Genomic DNA, 18,911 nt, shown 5'->3' with positions numbered 1-18,911 from the left:
GTCCCAGAATAGAAGGAGCAGCAAGCTTCCTTGCTTTGCTAGGCACACTGACCTGTGGGGCTTGCAGCCAGCCAGTTGCTTAAATCTCAGTGGTATCGGACTTAGTTGCCTCATGCGAATTAATTTCAGATGCTTCTTTCCACATAGATTAAATAGGAAAGGGAAAAATTTTCTTTTTCAATTAGAGCGAGGGAGTAGGTGGCAATACACTGGAATTTTGTAATGGAAGAATGTGCACAGAACTTTTGGCATATATCTTTAGGGCTAGACCAAAGACTGAAATTTTCTTATTTTGTTTTCTGAAATAACTAAGTCATTGAAGAGAGGATATTTGAAAGATCTTTATTGGTCAGCATGATTCACGTGTCTTAAAGTATCCTGCAGAAATCAAGAGCTGTTTGTGTAGTTATTTAATAACTTTCATTTCAGATATTCCTTTTTTTTTTCCAGAAAAGCAGATTATTTAATATTGTAAATGTAACAAAAATTCACAACTCTCTCTTGCTGTTTGTGAATCCACCAAACAGAATTTCCACTGCTGTTTCATTATAGTAAAAATTTATATTTTTTTACATTTTAGTTATGTATTTTTGATTTTTTTAATGTATTTGTGTGAGTGTGCTTGTCTCTCTGGTGATAGCATCACAACTTAAAAATGCCTGAGAAATATAAGTAAATAATGTGAACTATTGTTTCCTGGTGTTCATTTGGTGCTTTTTTTTTACCTCCTTTTATAATGTGAACCCAGCCTCTATTGCCACAAGAGAAAGAACTGGAAGAACTCTACCTATTCCATCATATATATTTTATATTGTAAAATACGAAGAAGGATAAAGTAATTTAGCCAATGGTCTTCCAACTGGGGATTACAAATAGGAAAAATCTGGTTTAGAAAAAATACAGTATTTAAATATATCCAGATTTCTCTTAAGCAGTAATAATTGTTTGGTGCGAACCTAAGTCTGCAATTGCCTGGAAACACAAGCCCGGATGTTATCCAGATGCATCAAAGTGCCTGCGGTTGCCTCAAGGAGTCCAGATATCAGGCAAAATTCCCACTACGGCTGTCAAAAGCAGTACTCTTGCAGGAAGACCTAATTGTTTCTGCGTTTCTCTGGAGGGCTGAGCGCTGTTATTGCCTGCCCGTGACTTCGAGAGGAGATCAGGAGAGCTCGGACTGCCCAGCTACCGGGATTTGGGGAGGAAGTTTTGCTTGTGTTGGACACCCAGCAAGGCGGCGCAGTGACCCGGCAGGGGGGGAGCGGAGGCAGGAGTGGGCAGTGAAGGGGCCGCGCAGCCCGCGGGGGGAATTAGCTCAAATGGTAGAGCGCTCGCTTAGCATGCGAGAGGTAGCGGGATCGATGCCCGCATTCTCCAGCGTTTTCCTGCGCCGCTGTTTTGAATTCAGATGCGTGTTCCTGGTGTCGCTTCATAAGGATTAAAATTAATCCATTTGGGGACGCGTCTGCGTAGTATGAAGGATTTAAGTTTTTAACGTTGATCAGAGCTGATCTTATTTTTTTTTTTTAAGTGCAAATTATCTTCTTATGGCTAGAGGAGGACATTAAATGATACTGTGGGAGACCGAATATCACTTGAAAATCACGTTAGGAACAAGTGTGCTCTCACCATCATTCTACAGCGGGTGCAAGGTAGCCGGACAGACACTAATTCTGTGGTGAGCTGATGATTTATACAGACAACTGTGGCAAGCACATTTTTCTCCCTTTCAAGATTTTCATAGAGGTGCACAGAGAGAAATGAAACAGAAAACAATTTCTATTTTTGCTCTTTGTTTTTCTTATGTGGAATGTGTTTGGAGAATTGTTTACCTGGAGTGAGTGCTTGATTAGATTCTGGTGAGGATTGTTTGAGCTTGATGGCCAATCCAATCCATCTGTAACTAGACTCGAGAGAGAGGGTCACGAGTTGTGTTAGAGTCAAAGAAAGTAGTATGTAGTTTTAATATCCTCCTTTTATATAGTATATTGACGTATTTTAGCATAGTTGGAATAAATAAATAATTCAGCCTTCTGGATTGAGTCAGACATTGTAATTTCTTCCCTTTAAGTTCACCTGCATTTACAATGGACAAGCACAAACTTTTATGTCTTCACTGAGACAATTCCAGTAACTTTTCGTATCATTAAAAAGTAATCATAAATGCTCACATTTGGTGCAGTAGCGAGGGATGGAAGCTCCTATTTCTTTTTTGCTGTATCACAGAATAACAGCGTTAGTTCAGATGGGTTTGTGAAGCAATTGTTCCTCAGACAGTGCGCAACTTTTATTTGCGGCGCGCGGTGGTCTGCAGGAACCGCTGAGGAAATATTTCCCACCACAAACCCGGGGGAGTTGGTGGAAGAAAATCTTTTCCCGCGGAGGCGCCACCGCCGATCAAAACACTGGAGAATGCGGGCATCGATCCCGCTACCTCTCGCATGCTAAGCGAGCGCTCTACCATTTGAGCTAATTCCCCTTGCTGGGACGCTCGCACTCGTGCTGCATCCCGAGCCGCCCTGCCGCGCAGCACCGAGTCACCTCCGAGTTCACCTGCGGTACCCGCGGCTGAAACGCCTGGCTACACACTCGGCGAATGAGGGGCGTTCTCTGCTGCATTCCTTGGCTAAAACAATTCGTTTCCCTGAGCAGTGCATCCTCTAGTGTTTATTGAAGGAGAGAGAACTAATTTTCTTACGTCTCTTACAAATACAAAAAAGTTTGTAAATTTAGAAAGATTACCCTTAGAAGTCACTCAAGCACAGTGAGATTTTTTTTCCTCTTTTTTTTTTTTTTTTTTGCAAGTCTTCAGTTCCTTTTCCAACTTTCCAACTTTATTTTCTAATTAAACATATACAGTGGTTTAAAAGGTCATGTTTAGTTTTTGGAGAGCAAAAATTAATTCATATATTCTTGTGTTATATTATAGAAATTTTTTGTATGTCCACCTTTATTTATTGACTTTGATAATTCTGTCCAAATAGTATTGCATCTTAAATATATGGTGTTACTAAGCACATTACTTAAATAGAAAAATTCACCTACAGTCATACTAACTGACTTTGAAGTAGGAAGCACATTGCTAAACCTCTATTCACAGACTGTTAAATCAAAGAATGCTTTCTAGATTTCAAGAAAGAAAATGTAGTTTACAGTGGATACACTCATATGCTCTGTTGAAATGCAGAGGACTAAGTCCTGCTAGTAAACTAAAGTGTGTGCAGTAATTCAACAATACATGTACTGGTGGCTTTCTCTGAAGGATTTAACTCACTGGATGACAGCAATCTGTCAAAACAAAATAAATTTCAAAACTGAGCAAGTTACAACTTGCCTTAGGTAATGTAGTACTCCAAATTTGTTTACAATTACAAATCTGTTACAGGGCAAGATGTATAACTATAACTACAGTGTGGCTGCAAATATTCTCTTAAAATTTAAATATTCTCCTGCCTAACTTCAGTCTCTGCACAATAAAAAATTAAAATTTATCCTTAACACTTCTTGAATTATAGTGGAGATGATTTTATCTATGTCACTTGAGCAGACTTGATGGGGGAAAGCAAATACGCAAAAACAGTTTCAGTCCTTCTCACAGGCATGTGTGTATCTTAGGCTCACTGATAGCCCCTGCATGCCTGTGGCCAGGATCTCTCCCATATCGTGTTGCACGGGTTCAGCTCTATGAACAGTTCTCCTTATCGACCCTGTGCAGTTCGAGTCATTATGAAAAAGGCAGATTACCTCTCCCTGTTTTTCACCACCACATCTCACTCTGCCACCATGGAAAAGGCCTAAAGCTTCACCCATTTGGTTCACAGAAAAACAGTTGATTTAATGTCCAAGCCAGATAAGGGTGAGGAAAGATCTCTGCACTATTTTCAATTATTAAAACATGTATTTTATATAACTGACAACATTGTTTTGTGATCATGAATTTGTTGTGAGTGTTGCTGAGTATTCATGTAAGATGGTGAGTAAAATGTCCTAATTTCTTAACCTGGGTGGGAAACCTTCCTCACCTATGTCTGAAAAATAGCCCAACCTTCTTAGGTTCCATTAAAAAAAAAAATTAGGGTGTTTCAGTTTTGAAGGCTTTGTATCCACTTATTTTAATTTAACACAGATCCACAGAATGACTAGGTTGGAAGAGACCTCAAAGATCATCGAGAGGTCACTTCAATGCATCTTCTTGTCGATACTAATGGAAGCTGATATAAGTTAATTTAATCAGGCTTGAGTTTTGCTTTCTAGATGGTCTCTTGGGGGGACATCAGGGCAAATGCGAGTTTTGTATTATCCTCAAGTGACTCCACTGTGTTTTCTGTGATGTGATTTCTCTGAGCGTAGGAGAAGGACAAATCTAGCCCGTGTGGCAGGTGGCACTGAACGGCTGCAGGGCACGGGTTTGTCGCGCACGTTAGCGTGAAGTGCCTTACCACATTCCTGCGCCTTACCGCGTCAGTATTTTTGTCATCTTGGCAAAACCACAGGCGGCTCCAGGTCAGGCGGGAGTTAAATGCTCAGAACGGCTGCCCTGGGTTACTCCCCGCGGTGAAAAAGCAGAGCGAGGGCAAAAAGCGCCGTTTGTATTTATCGCTATTGCATTCTCAAGCTACAGGAGCCGCTGTACAGGACGGGGGGAATTAGCTCAAATTGTGTTTATCGCTATTGCATTCTCAAGCTACAGGAGCCGCTGTACAGGACGGGGGGAATTAGCTCAAATTGTATTTATCGCTATTGCAGTCTCAAGCTACAGGAGCCCCCGTTCAGGACGGGGGGAATTAGCTCAAATGGTAGAGCGCTCGCTTAGCATGCGAGAGGTAGCGGGATCGATGCCCGCATTCTCCACACGTAATTTTGCCCCTGGTGGGAGTAAAAAATACTTCCTACGAGTATTTAAAAAAAAAAAACTTCAATAAAGCTTGACGCGTGTAGCAAGAAAGCGAAATGCCACAATGCGCTTTCCTTCGTGAACGGCAAGTAACAAACGGATTGTACTTTATTATTGTATGCACACAGCTGGAAAACGTGTCTGTTCCATTTGCCTTGTTTCTTGCTGCTTAATTTGGAAATGCTAGATGACATACTACAGATGTATGATTCTGGAGTCGAAGTTGAAGGTATTCTCTTTTGTGAGCAGAGAGGGAAAACTACGTTCTGCCTGTGAGACTGCAAGTTTAGCAGCTCGCAGAGGATCAGAGATCTGTGATCTCGGACACCGCCACAAGAGGGGGAATTAGCTCAAATGGTAGAGCGCTCGCTTAGCATGCGAGAGGTAGCGGGATCGATGCCCGCATTCTCCAGCGTTTTGCCAGACAGCAAATCATCCACACTTCCAAATAAAATGTGTAATTATTTCTGTAAAACGTTAGTTTTGTTTTCATCGGAGTAAAACTGATTTTTTTTTCCTTCCTCCTTTTCTTCCTCTGCCCTTACTACCTAAATCAGGCTTATATAACTGTATAGGTCAATCCTCTGTTGTAACAGTTGACTTCCCAGACAGTGTAAGTTAAATGGAGCAGGAAGAGAATTCTGCAGGGTGACATTTTTCCATGCTTAATGAAAAACAACACATCGTGGTTTAACCCCAGCCAGTCACCAAGGTTGCTCACTCACTCCCCCACCAGCAGGAAGACAATTAGAAGCGTGAAAGCTGGAGAGCTCAGTGGTTGAAATAAAGGCAGTTTAATAAGGAAATCAAAAGCCAGGCACACAAGCAAAGCAAAAAAGGAATTAACTGTTTCTCATGCACAGGCAGGTGTCCAGCCATCCCCGGGAGAGCAGGGCCCCATCATATGTAATGGCTACTTGGGAAGACAAATGACATCACTTCAAGTGTCCCCCCTTTCCTCCTTCTTTCCCCCATGTTATATATTGGGCATGTTGTCATATGGTCTGGAATATCCCTTTGGCCAGTTGGAGTCACCTGTCCTGGCTGCCTCTTCTCTACCTCCCATGCTAACATGGAAATATGAGAAACAGAAAAGGCCTTGGCTCTGTGTAAGCCCTGCTGAGCAATAACAAACACATCTCTGTATTATCAACCCTGTATTCAGCACAAATTAAAAATACAGCCCCACAACAGCCACTGTGAAGAAAATTAACTGTACAGAATCCAAAACCAGCACACAATGGATGAATGATGGTTAGAGACCTAAATTATTGTGTCTTGATCACACCGTGGAAATCGTTTCAGAATGCTTGTTCTTCCCTGGCTGTCTGTTGTGACCCCTTCCAAGATATATAGGATCTTCTTTCTTTAATGATCTTTATGAAGCTGTAGTATGAGCTGGATCAGTCAATTTAAGTTTACAGCTAAAAGCTGTCACCTCTTTCCTCCCAAGTCTGTGTCCTGGAAAGCACACGACAGCATCCATGTCTTTTAGCTATGGCCTGTGTGCCGGCCATAATCAAGCTCCTCAGACTTCTCCTCCCTTTTTGCAGAGATGCCTTTAAGAGGCTGATGCCCCTAACATCTCTGAAAGCACACTTGTGTTAGAGCTTCAGAGGTAGCCTTGACAATGTGATTCACTGACTTCCCCCAACATCTTACTTGTTTTTCTGGTCCTTTTCCAGACATTGTGTGTTTCATTATGGTGCACTTTCCCCTGACCCTTCCAGAAGCTGCACATCAAGTGCAGCTTTTTAGATCTCAGTCACCAGTTATGCTAACTTTGTTGTCCTAAATGTTAACTGAGCACCTCACAGCGTGCAAAAAGGCCTTATTTCCTCACATCTTCAGTCTGTTCATGGATGAAGAAGAAAACGTGTGAAATCAGCAAAATTTATTATTCCATTTCTTGGTGTGTCTCTGGAGGCCAAAAACTTAACCTTCCCCTTGAATTCTCAGGCATACCTGAAAATTCATAGCATGCCCAAATGTGACTACTTTCAGTGTGATCAGTAGATGCCTAGAATGCTCATACTAAATCACATTTTTCTGAGAGGTCTAGAGCAACCTCATGTCTGCCCTAGGCAGCCATAACTGCCACAGCCTGCTGTGTTGCCACTGGGCTTTTCTCCCCATAACATCCTATGGTAAACCTGTTTTATAAAAAGCTAGTTCTAATCATGATCTTTGATACATAAATTTTTTATCTCAACAACTGTAAGCAGTGTGGACAACAACAATGTAGATATCTCTCTCAGGAATGTCTAATGATTAGAGAAAGACGCATTCTTTTAGAATGAGCACAGTATAATCCAAGATCACTTCAAATAAGTAAATAGATGGATTATTTTTTTCCATCTTCATGAAGTGAAGGCAAAGTACAGTTTGGAATATTTCTGAGTAACATACAATTTCAGGTTTGGCTGAAATAGTTATGCAAGAATTCTAACATGCTCATTGCACTTAAATAAAAAAGAGGACGTAATCGTGCTGCTTTGTACAGCCGAGGAAGGTCAACATAGCATTATATTTTTCTGTTAAAAAATCATCCATACCAGGCCCTTGGGAATATCATTGTAAACAAGCCACAAGACCTTGCTCTTTCAGGACTGATTATATGTCATTACACCAAAGGTGGGTAATTGTAATTAGTCAGACTTAAAGTAAAGCAACCACTCATACGTAAAACTGAAGTAAAGGAAAATGGTTTCAAGTAGAATCTGTCTTTTTCACATTGAGGATACTTCCACAGTACACTCAGCTCAAACAAAAAAAAAAAAAGCAAAAAGGAGAGTGCCTTTCATGCTATCAGAATGAACTTCCAAAAAATGGCAGAATTCTAGATGGAAAATCAGCACAGGATATACTGATTTGTACTTGAAATGAACACAAGAGTCCTTTTTAAATCAAATGATTTTATTTCACCTTATTGAAATACTAACATTTACTAAAAAGTCATTTGAGTTTTTACAATTCAAATGGAAATACAGGCAATATTGTTACCAAGCTCTAAAAAACATAATAAAAACACAAAGCCCTTCCCATATTAGTAATTACATTTAGCTAAAATGTAAATATTATTATTGACAAGGATTTCCATAATATCTTGTAATGGCAGAGATACCACTTAATCATGACTACCCTTGTCATAGCAAATGATAGCCCAAGCTGTGAAAATCTTGCAGTGGCAATATAGTAAGGCAAAGACAAGCCACGACAGTTGGTTGGCAGGGAAAGGCTATGCCTGTCATAGCAGATGACAGTCCCAAATCTCAAAGACCTTGCAGGCTGACACTATCTTAAGTAAGGCAAAGTACAAGTCGTGACAGCCAGCTCTCAAGCACAAGGTAACTCACAGCAGCCTCACTGTCTTTCCAGTCACAGTCAGGAAGTCCTCATCAGCCAAGGCACGAAGTGCGTCGTCAAACATTTCCTTCGTGACAGCCTTAAAGAAAAGGAGCAAATCAAATAAAGATGGGGAAAATACTTCATGCATAGTAAAAATGCTATACTTTCTATCAATTTTCTAGTATTTTTATTTGAAGTTTTCATTCTATGTGAAAACTGAAGCCTGGCCTGGAACCCTGAAGCTGAGTTTGCTAATTCCAGAAGCCAGAATAAACTAAGGTACAGCAAATTCAACTCATTTGTCTGTAAAAGAACTGGCTTTCTAGTCATACCAACAGATTGTTCATGTTTCCATTTTCTTCCATAAGAAATGTTCATTTGGAAAAAAATGCTTTTAAACACTGATGGAAATGTAAAAACAAAGCAGAAAACTTACTATATCAGACTGTGCTCGGAGATCATCCAAAAGCTGTTGGTACTTCAAAGATGGTGCTTTACCCTTTGTTTGGATGAGCTTCCGTAAGGCTTGAGCTAACTCCTCTTTCCGCTTACGAGCTGTTGCGCTCATTCCTTATAAAAGCAAAGAAAATACCTTTGAGCGATCAGCTAAGGAGAACACGTTAAGTTACATTTTAAAAATCACAAAAGCCCAACAGCGGCCCTGCTCTCACAAACCTGTTGTGAGAATGGATATGTCCACAATGCCAGTCTTTGGATCAGTAGCAGCTTGTTTCAGTGCCTCCCGATGGAGGCGTTTTGCTTCCTCCACGTCAATTGTTTCCACCTTCTCAGAGAAGCGCACCTTGGCGTGCGCCTCGGCCAGCCGGATCAGAGACTCCAGCTGCCGGGGGTAGGCGGAAACCATTCCCCTGCCACTGCCGATCTTCCTCATGTCCACGTACGCCTGAAAGGGAGACCCTCGTTACATAGTTCACTGCCTATTCCTTCCTTTTAAGTCCCCTGCATCCCCCACCTCTTATTCCAGAATGTGAGCAATTCTGGCAAGCCATTCTAAATACTGCATTTCTGCTCACACACCTCCACAGTTCATCTGCAGTGATGAATAACCACATCAAATAAACTATTTTCCATTATAAACAATTAAACCATGGTAATTAATAAAGTTTTGAATCACTTTAGAATTCTGGATGTCTTATATAGCAGTACTTGTGTCTATGATGATACATTTTGCTTTGGTAGACTTTCATGTGTTTTATGTGACAGAACCAAACCAACTTATCTGAAAGCTGGACATTAGAATTCAGAATGACTAATCTGATCCCTCTTTCCATTAAAGACCTTTTTTTTTCAAGGATCTTACAGAAGGTTGATAGTAGATTGGTGTATGTAGTTAGTGCATGGAGATGGTATCTCAACACTTCTGACACAGGAAAGACTCTGAACATTCTCAGCAGCAACTCATTTACCTCAATAAGGGCTTGGCCTGCTTCTTCACCTAATCTGGGATTTACGTAACTGCGAGCATATGCAATGTAATCCCTCAGTACTGCCATATCCATGTATTCCTCCTCCATCTTTTCTTCACTTTGGTAGTACAGTGAAACCAAATGGCGAGCAAGGCGTCTGTCATAAGCTTCATCACGTGGATCCAACATCAAAAAGATCAAGTCAAATCTGAATGGGATATGATTCTCTATTAGTGTGCATACTTTATTTTCATTTAGGTACTTGGCTTGGAAAGATTTGACATAATAGGTACAGGTAGGAATTACTAGACTGTTAATTCCTACTCTCAGTACAAATTGTATTTTTACACCAGAAAGAAATTTTTTCTAGAATTGTCAAGGTACAGAACAACACAACAGATTTGCTTACACCCTACAGACTTGAAATTTTGAAAGCAACGGACGTTCTGCAAAGCTCAGATTCCATGTTCAAGGCTGACATATTGTGTTTCCTTAAAAAATCCACACCCCACACCCCCCACAAAGAAAGTTGCAACTGCCACAAACAAGAAATCCCACACACGTAAGAAATGGATGGAACTTGCTGCTAAAGATACTGCCCTGAAATACAACAAAAAATGCAACTAAATAAAATTACAATTCAAAATTCAATTCAATTCAGTTTAATCCTGAAGAAAATGGTTTATAATTTTACAAACAATATATTAAACTAGTCTCAACCAAAAGTAGACATAGATATTGCATGTTTAGCCAGCCAATAATTTATTTTTGTAGGCTTAAATCCAAAAAAATGGTGGAAGTGAGATGCTGCGCAAACCTAGCAGCTCTTAACTGAAATTTAAGCCGTAAGTGTTCTCAGGATATCCAGTATAGCGTGAGCGTACTTCAAATTTCCAGTTACTGTGGAAATTCTTAACAAGATGCAACTCCAGCATATAGTTTAATTTTCTGTCAGCAAGCACTAAATGTGGCTCTAACAGCTATTGCCCAAATGACTGACCAGCACTGCTACCACCTCCTCAGGTAAATTTTACAAAGCAGCATGAAGCAGGCACAGGTCTTAGGACTCTACCACCTCTGCTGCTGAGCTCCCTGATCATCAGTGTTTCACTTTAAAATCTTTAATGGAGCTAAGAAAAGCATCCTGAATTTTTGTTAAAAGTTATCAATACCCTAAGTTTCAGAACAGCTCTTTTTGAGGAGATGATTATGAAACAACATAGAATGAAATAAAAGAGATACTACAGATCTTATTACACCTGCTCTTCAAGGTCAACATGTAAAGACTAAAAGACACTCCTGCGCTCACAGAGATATTGTAAAGACAGCATTTAAAGTATGTGCTGTAAAGGTTTTCCATTAGTTTGTGAAAAACACAGTAGCTGTACTCTATTACATGTAATGATTTTCAGAAGCGGAAGTGTAACATCCCCTAAACGTGACACATGCAGTGCAGTTCAGTACCTTGACAGCAGTGTATGAGGAAGCTGAATGTTTTCAATAGTAGTCTTTTTTGGATTCCACTGTGATTCTATAGGATTAGCTGCTGCTAGGATTGACGTACGAGCATTCAATTGGCAAATAATTCCAGCCTGTCAAAAGGAAAAACATCTCTAAAATCAGCTGCAGCTGTGCCATCAAAACCTCCCTCCAATTGCATGAGATCACCAACGTTATTAGGTGGATTCTGTAGTCAAAAACTGCATTGTGAAAGCCTCTGAATAAAGCTAGAGCAAAATCCCCAAGGAATAATTTCAGTTTCCTTTACCTTTGCAATGGAGAGCGTCTGTTGTTCCATTACTTCATGTAGAACTGACCTTGTGCTTTCGTTCATTTTATCAAACTCATCAATGCAGCAAATGCCATTGTCACTAAGTACTAGAGCTCCTGTCTGGAGAACCAGCTGCCGTGTTTCTGGATCCTTCATCACATATGCAGTAAGACCAACTGCACTTGAGCCTTTGCCAGAAGTATACTGGCCTCGAGGAACCAGGTTATACACATACTGGAGCAGCTGGGATTTGCTAGTACCAGGATCACCACAGAGAAGAATGTTGATCTCTGCACGAAAATTCCCTCTTCCTGTGTGAGTAAAGTCCTTTCTTGATCCACCAAAAAGCTGAAGCAGAATACCCTATAAAAATGAAAATATCCATTGTATAGATGTAACAGAGCAAATACAACTGTTCAGCTGAAACATTTGAAAAACACTGCTAAAATTAGCACAACTCAATGCATCTGCATGGTTTCAAGCATTAAAGACAGAAATTGTGCATGTTGTTTTAACCAGATTTTGGTTGGAACCTGAAGAATCCCCTTTGATGAAGGGAGCTTAGTTTTCCTCAACTCCACCCCCTAGACTTGACGTGCCTTTATTAGCATTTTGAGAAGGTAACAACAAAAGGAACTGTCATTACTGTGTGCCATTTCGTAAGTAAATCATTGTATGGTTTTGAATTACACATTCAGGAACTTGTGAACAATAATAATGTATAACTTTATTAAAAAAAAACTCAAAGGAATATACTTGGAAGAGGAGTGTCCCTTCTTGGATACATGCAAGTAAATGTTTTGATACTCCATAATTCAGAGTCAACCATATGTCATTTTGAAGCTACTCTTTGTGGATGCCTCTTCTCAGCAAGCACAGTTACTGTGTTACAGGTACTTACTTTCCTTTGATAATCAGCAATCTGAATTTCCAGGAAATGTCCAAGATAACCGTGCAATTAAATTTTCCCAGTTCTGCTGCCTTCCTACCTTTTCAATTAGCTTCCCCATAATTAACATTCCTTAATAGCTTGAAAAGACTTACGATATGCTTACAACCAACTCCACCCAGGCAAGACCATGACATTTTAAGACTGCTAAAGATAACAGCTTTTTGAATTTTTAGTTTCAAGATACATTAACAACAAACAGCAACTACAAACATATACACATAAAAATACATGTCTTGCAAGAGAAATAAAGAACTTTTCACCTTTTTTATATCTTCATGCTCATAGATACTTGGAGCCAATGCTAAAGCAAGCCTCTCATATATGTCTGCTTTTTTAGAAAGCTCTTTGAGCAGCTCCACACGTTCCTCTGTAAACCTCTTTTGCTCAGTTTCCTCATCAACACCGTGCAGGCGTTTGGAGTCTGTCTTGCGATAGTGTATGACATCAATGTGGGTCTTATACACGGATTTCACACTGCTGACACGGGGATTAACTCGAATGGGGACTGCCCTGTAGATACCTAAATATAAATTCCAATCATAGCATTATATATGGAGAAACATACTCCTTCCAAACCTTAAAAATTTTACAAGTTCCCAGAAAGAGTAAAGCTTTTCTAAACAGCCCAAATACTTTGTCCTCTAATTTCTCACAGTAAATCATGTAGAAGCCATATTGAAGTCACCTAGTCCCATTTTTGCAGGTAGACATATATGTTTTACATTCATACCAAAAGTGTTCTCAACAAATGAAAGCATTTTTGAAAAAAACCTAAGGTTTGATGCCTTTAAAATTCCCACTCCAGTCAGCCTTTCCCCCTCTTTTTAAATGCCAAGTTTAAGAACAGCTTTCTAATGCATTTTAAACAGCCTGGGTTTTTTTACAGCAGTTGTTTTAAAGCAAAGTGGTGTATAACATGTTGCTGTAGTATCACAAGACTTGCTCTACATTATCAATCTCCTGACTGCAGACACTATTTAGGATACTGTCTCTTCTTCAGCTACAGCTTCAAAATAAAGGAATCAAGGTCAGACAGCCTGGGGATGTCTAACCCAATCATGGGGTCAAACTGGAGTCAGCTGGAGTCCACTGCTTGCTAAAGGCTGTGTCCCATCAGTATCTCAAGGACAAAGACTCCACACAGCCTTGCCAGTCACCCTGTGATGAGGCTCGACCACACAAACAGTAAAGAAGTTTTTATTTTTAACCAGAATTGCCTGTATTTCACCTTGTGCCCTTTGTGTGCCACTGGGCATCATTAAGAACAATCTGGCTTTGTCTTCTTGACACTACTACCCCTCCACCCACACCAAATCAGGTGTGTCTAAACATGCTAAGATGCTCCCAAGCCTTCTATTCTCCAGGCTGAGCAGCTTTCTCAGCCTTTCCATGCATGACCAAGGCTTCTGTTACCGTCACAGCCCTTTGCTGAATTCACTCCTCTATGTTCATGTCTCCCTTGCCCTGGGAGACCCCACAACTGGACCCAGTACTCCCTCAACTGGCTGGCAACACTCCTAATACAGCCCAGGAGAATGTTGGCACCACAGCTTCATTCCAGTTTTGTTTTTGTCAGCAAGTTTGCTGAGGGTGTAGAACACTCTCCCAAAAAGAAAATGTTTACAGGATTATTGGCTCAATCACCTTTCCCAGGGCTCAAGATGCAGCTGACTAGCCTGCAGTTCCCCAGGTCTCCTCCTCACTGTAGGAGTGCCATTGGCTTTTTTCTAGTATTTTAGCCAGTCAGCATGACTTTTTGAAGTTAATTGAGTGGCCTTGCAAATAAAGTGTCCAACTCCCTCAGCACTTGGAAGCACATCCCATCAGGTCCCTTTACACACAGTTAAGATCAGTAAAAAAGAAAAATGGAAATACTCAAACCAAATTTTACCTGTGACATTAACTCTGTCACCTGGCTGAACTTTATCAACAAGGTCATTGTGAGCAAAGAGTGCCACCGTATGCGGGGTCTGTCCAGCTGGCATATCTTCAGGAGACTCCTGCAGTTTGATCTAGCAAAAACACCATTTAAATTTCAGTTGCAAAAAAGCAGAGCTTTTCCACAGAGCATACATCCAGATTTTGTATTAACACAGTCTTCTGCATAATTATGAATCAGGAACATTGCTTAGGAACAAAATATCCCCACCCAAACAGCAAAACTGATTACTGATTACAAGAGATGATGAAAATGAGAATTCTGTTACTGCTACTGGCATGGATAGAATGCTGCTACCAACAAGGCTCACCTAGTCTAGACAGAATTGGACATACTGTATATAAAGGGTCTTCCATACAGAAACATTAAGAGATGTACATACTTTATTTCATCCTCCTAATGCATTTCTTCTCCAAAGTTGTTTCACCCATTTCCATGTTCCAAAACACTTTCTTTTCAAAGCATTCAATCACAAGATACATAACTAATGCTGTCAATGATTTTAGGAGGGTGGAGGAGCAAAAACTAACAATTCTTTCATTTTAGCCACTACCTAAGCCAACATACCATCTGTTTGTCAGAGAACATGGATCTGTTGTGAATCAGCGCCATACTGTGCGTTGTGTTACAGTTCTTGCACACTGATGGTTCAGCAATCCTGCCACGGTCGATTTCCACTCTGGTGGTGAAAGAGCAAACCTGGCATCTAAAGAATGCTTCCTGCATCTCAGGAATTAACTGGGAGCTTCTGATGACCATGCCACTGATGGTGATGAGTTGATCAATGTCTACAAAAATATAGATACTCATGTTATGACCTCATACTCTTAAAATTTAAATAACCTTCAAAATTTCACATTACAATAATTTTTAGGCAGAAGGTAGACAAATAGGTTACTACCATCTTGTTCAAGCAAAAAGAATCATAAATGCGTAATACAAATATTCTAATTTACAGGAGTATGTATACAAGAATTCTAATTTACAAGAACATGTATACAAAAGAAAGAATCCTTTGCACTTCCAGAACTAAGAACACAAGTAGTTGATGACAGGAGATATTTCCTTTATAGACAGATTATTCTCTCTTTGGGCTTTAAAGCACGTTCTTCTGAAAAACACATGAATGGAAGATATTGGTCTGGATGGACCCCAAGTACAGTTTCACATAGTCTTAATCTTATATTATTCACTAAGTATTCACTAAGTCTATGGAAATCTTTAAGATTCTTTTCTAACATGGTAAGCAAAAAGTTTACCTTCAGGGTTCAGATTTCTCATATTCCTGGTCTTCAGTGCATTATATGGCCTTACTTGAATTTGATGCTCTAGTATTGAATCAGGGTAACGATCAAAAAAGATCTCATTGGCAGCCATGTCAAATGTTGGGATAACTTCCTGTATTAGAAAGAGCTTACATGTTAAATCACAGAATGAAGTAACTCTGCAAAAAGCATTTTATGTGCTGCTGATCAGCCAGTCATGACTAAAAGTTACATCACCTGAACATTTTCCTACATAACACAAAACCTGCTGTTTGGATCAGATTTATTCATTCACTTGAGTATTGCAAGGGGTGGAATCACACAACTCTGGACATTGCAGGTCACCAGCTAACTTTGCATGCATGAGGTACTCACTGTTTCTATGATTATCTACTATGAAACAAGACATCTTACATTCAGTAAAATGAAGTAGTCACTGAGATTGCACTGAGCACACACACAGTATGCACTGCATTTAAACAAGCATTTTAAAACCCAGGAATATGAAAGAACCACCTGAAAAACAGAAAACAAGTGCTCTACTTCACCTGAGGATAGCAGATCAGTTGCCTGTAGAGATTTTCATCAAATGATCTTAGATGGTCACAATTCACATTCAGGAATGGTTCCCCAACCATATTAATCTGCAAGGGAGTTAGGAAATCTTTAGCTCGATGGCATGCAAGACTGAAAGAAGAAAATCCAAATAACAAAATACTGCATTAGAATACCTCTTGAAGTCGTTGCATATACCGTGGCTCATTAAGATCCAGGCCAATGTCTTCATCCTCTTTATCCAGTGGATCGATAAAGCGCTGGAGAAATCTCTGAATGTTTGAGGCAAAAGAAAATCAGGAAAAATTAGCAGAATTCAGCAGTACAAACACCTCCTTGGTATCAGATTCAACTGATACTTGTTTAAATCAAACTAGCTTTTCATTTAAAAAAGAGGAAGAAACAAAACCCACCTGGAATTTTTCTTTGCACGAGGCCACATTGACATCTGTTCCCCAAATAACAAGCTTTTGTCCAAGAGATTGCTCGGTTGCTACTGTATCCTCAGCCAGCTGCATAAAAACAAATTAAGCATATACAAATATATGTTCAAAAAGAAGTTGTCAGATACAAGAGGTGAGACATCCACCTACCCCGTCCGAGTGTAAATCCACTTGTCTGGCTTTCCGGACAGACCCGAGATCCGGCCTCTGCCTGACTGGAGTTCCTCGTGCACCACTTCGCGGGGTACCCTCTACCCTGGAGCTGGGTGTGCCGTACGTCAGAGGTGAACTGATGTCAAAGTCAAGTGGAATAGCTACAAAAGGAAATGGTTTGTAATGATTATAGAGACATTTTACATCTACAGCAGACTAAAATTCAGCCTCTGCATTTGTCTCATTGGTCCTTTAACTCTGTCATAAAATGAGCAGTATCAGTCAAGCCCAGTGTTCTGTCAAAACACACATTAAAGATGCTGCCAGTCTCCCTAAAACTTTTCTTTGTATTAACAGCTTGTCTCAAAGACCCCAAGGTCAAATAAAGCTTCCCTAGAAAACTTTACAGCAGTACTGCATTTTAAAACTACACTGGAGTTCAAACATAAAACCATACAGAACTGTAGATGAAACACATTTTTAGTATTTTGGGGGTGGTAGAGCAAGAGACACAATTAACAGTTACTAGAATTAAAAACAATCCTATATATAAAAGCAAGAAGGGCTTTCTATGGCAAACAACTAGTTCCTTCTGTGTTAGCAGTTTTATTATTCTTTCTATAAGTAAATTTTAAAAACTAATGTCTATTCCCCAATGTATATTCCCATGCTAACTGGGATAGAGACCTGCATCCCAGATACTGACTGCACTCCTGCAGAGAATACTAAACCCAAATGAGAAACATGAGACAACGCTCATTTTTCGCTGGAGCGCTTTTCAGCCGGATGTGCCCCACGGCCGGCCCGCCCCACGGCAGTGCCGGCGGCCCCCCGGGCTGCGGAGCCGGCCCAGCCCCGGCGTACCGGAGTGGCGGAACTGCGGCGGGCTGGAGAACAGCGCATCGGCGGCGCCGGGGCTCTGCGCGTCGGCGGGCGGGGACGTGGGCATGGGCTGCAGGTCCCCGGTGGAGGTGGAGTCGTCCGTCCGACGCTTCTGGGAAGGAGGAGAGCGAGCATCTTGTGCTGCAAGAGACACGAGCGGACCGGAGTTACAGTAGCCAGGCGGACCGAGGCGGGGGAGCCCACCCGCCCGCCGCAACACTTACGAGTCGGGGGGTTGCTGCCCCGGCCGCGCTTGCTCCGTCGGCGGCTGGGAGTGGAGGCTGGCGACGACATGGCGCTGCTGCGGCTCCAGCTGCGGTCCTACCTGGGGGCAGGGGGTCAGCGAGAAGAATGAGCGCGGTGGGCGCTGCGCTACCCGGCCGAGTCCCGACCGGCGGGTTCCCGTCCCTTTCGTCCCTTTGCTCCCCTCGGCAGCCGCGACCCCCGCCCGAACAGCCACAAACGCCGCCACACTCCGCGCCACAGCCAGCGGCGTGCGCGCGCTCTCCCGGGCTTTCTGGCCAATGGCGAGGCGCGATCGTAACGGGAGCGCCCAACGAAGGGAGAAAGGGGGGATGCGGAACTGAGAGGGAAAGGAGGAAAGAGATTAATCCTCTGGACCCCCCGAAGTGAGGGTCGCTCCCCGCTCGACCTGCTACAATAGAGAAAGAACTATAATTCAGGTTACTATCTGTGATACAGACAGAGGCTGCCCCCAGTGATGGGGCATCGCCTTCCCCCCCGCAACCTAGTGTGGAGCCGCCCGCATTTTACCGAATTTCGCGGCAAAACTGGGGCTGTAGGAAGGCGTGGGGAGGTTGGAGCAGCCCATTCTCTGGGGGAGGGGGGGGGGGGCGCATCCGCTACTGTATCCAGCATTTCTGTCCAGTTCTGGGCTCCTAGGTACAACAGAGACCTGGAGCGAGTCCAGCGAAAGCAAATAAAGATGCTTAAGGGACTGGAGCATCTCTCTGATGTGGAAAGGCCGAGAGAGCTGGACCTGTAGAGTCTCGAGAAGAGACGACAGACAGGGGACCTCGTCAATGTCTGTCAGTATCTATAGCGGAGGTGCCAAGAGGATGGGGCCAGGCTCTTCTCGATGGTGCCAAGCAATAGAACAAGAGGCAATGGGCAGAAACTGATAAATAGGAAGTTCCACTTAAATGCGAGGAAGAACTTTACTGTGCAGTGACCGGGCACTGGGACAGTTTGCCCAGAGAGGCTGTGGAATCTCTTACTGGAGATACTGAATGGATGCAACCCTGCGCCGCTTGTCTGCTTG

At 41.7% G+C, this 18,911-nt stretch overlaps 1 protein-coding gene and 4 non-coding genes across 5 annotated transcripts; 3 read left to right on the top strand and 2 right to left on the bottom strand.

Moving 5' to 3' along the window:
* The first annotated feature begins 1,304 nt into the window (after positions 1-1,304).
* Positions 1,305-1,377, top strand: TRNAA-AGC (transfer RNA alanine (anticodon AGC)). Its single transcript has one exon. It is a non-coding gene; the product is annotated as a tRNA-Ala (tRNA).
* A 908-nt stretch (positions 1,378-2,285) lies between these two features.
* On the bottom strand, positions 2,286-18,129 carry MCM4 (minichromosome maintenance complex component 4). Its single transcript, XM_021536573.4, has 16 exons — positions 17,854-18,129; positions 17,612-17,770; positions 16,745-16,908; positions 16,565-16,663; positions 16,328-16,423; positions 16,145-16,240; positions 15,591-15,729; positions 14,899-15,119; positions 14,284-14,404; positions 12,653-12,912; positions 11,438-11,803; positions 11,134-11,261; positions 9,670-9,877; positions 8,918-9,146; positions 8,679-8,812; positions 2,286-8,339 (listed from the first exon to the last, which is right to left on the bottom strand). Exons 1-16 carry the CDS (start codon positions 17,921-17,923, stop codon positions 8,247-8,249), a joined length of 2,583 nt encoding a protein of 860 aa, XP_021392248.2. The 5' UTR covers positions 17,924-18,129; the 3' UTR covers positions 2,286-8,246.
* Positions 2,407-2,479, bottom strand: TRNAA-AGC (transfer RNA alanine (anticodon AGC)). Its single transcript has one exon. It is a non-coding gene; the product is annotated as a tRNA-Ala (tRNA).
* TRNAA-AGC (transfer RNA alanine (anticodon AGC)) lies at positions 4,779-4,851 on the top strand. Its single transcript has one exon. It is a non-coding gene; the product is annotated as a tRNA-Ala (tRNA).
* TRNAA-AGC (transfer RNA alanine (anticodon AGC)) lies at positions 5,234-5,306 on the top strand. The gene has a single exon. It is a non-coding gene; the product is annotated as a tRNA-Ala (tRNA).
* Positions 18,130-18,911: the final 782 nt, after the last annotated feature.

Source organism: Lonchura striata, chromosome 2 (genome assembly GCF_050655825.1).
Source record: "Lonchura striata isolate lonStrDom1 chromosome 2, ASM5065582v1, whole genome shotgun sequence".
Classification (NCBI taxonomy): Eukaryota; Metazoa; Chordata; class Aves; order Passeriformes; family Estrildidae; genus Lonchura; species Lonchura striata.
This window is presented reverse-complemented; position numbering and strand designations above follow the sequence as displayed.

Bases quoted from the DNA above. Each gene is read 5' to 3' on its own strand.
- MCM4 (XM_021536573.4), bottom strand. From the start codon at position 17,923: ATGTCGTCGCCAGCCTCCACTCCCAGCCGCCGACGGAGCAAGCGCGGC. The intron at 16,241-16,327 runs GTATTCTAATGC...ACTCCCTTGCAG, and splicing joins ATATGCAACGACTTCAAGAG to ATTAATATGGTTGGGGAACC. The intron at 9,878-11,133 runs GTACTGAACTGC...TATCCCATTCAG, and splicing joins CCTCATACACTGCTGTCAAG to ATTTGACTTGATCTTTTTGA.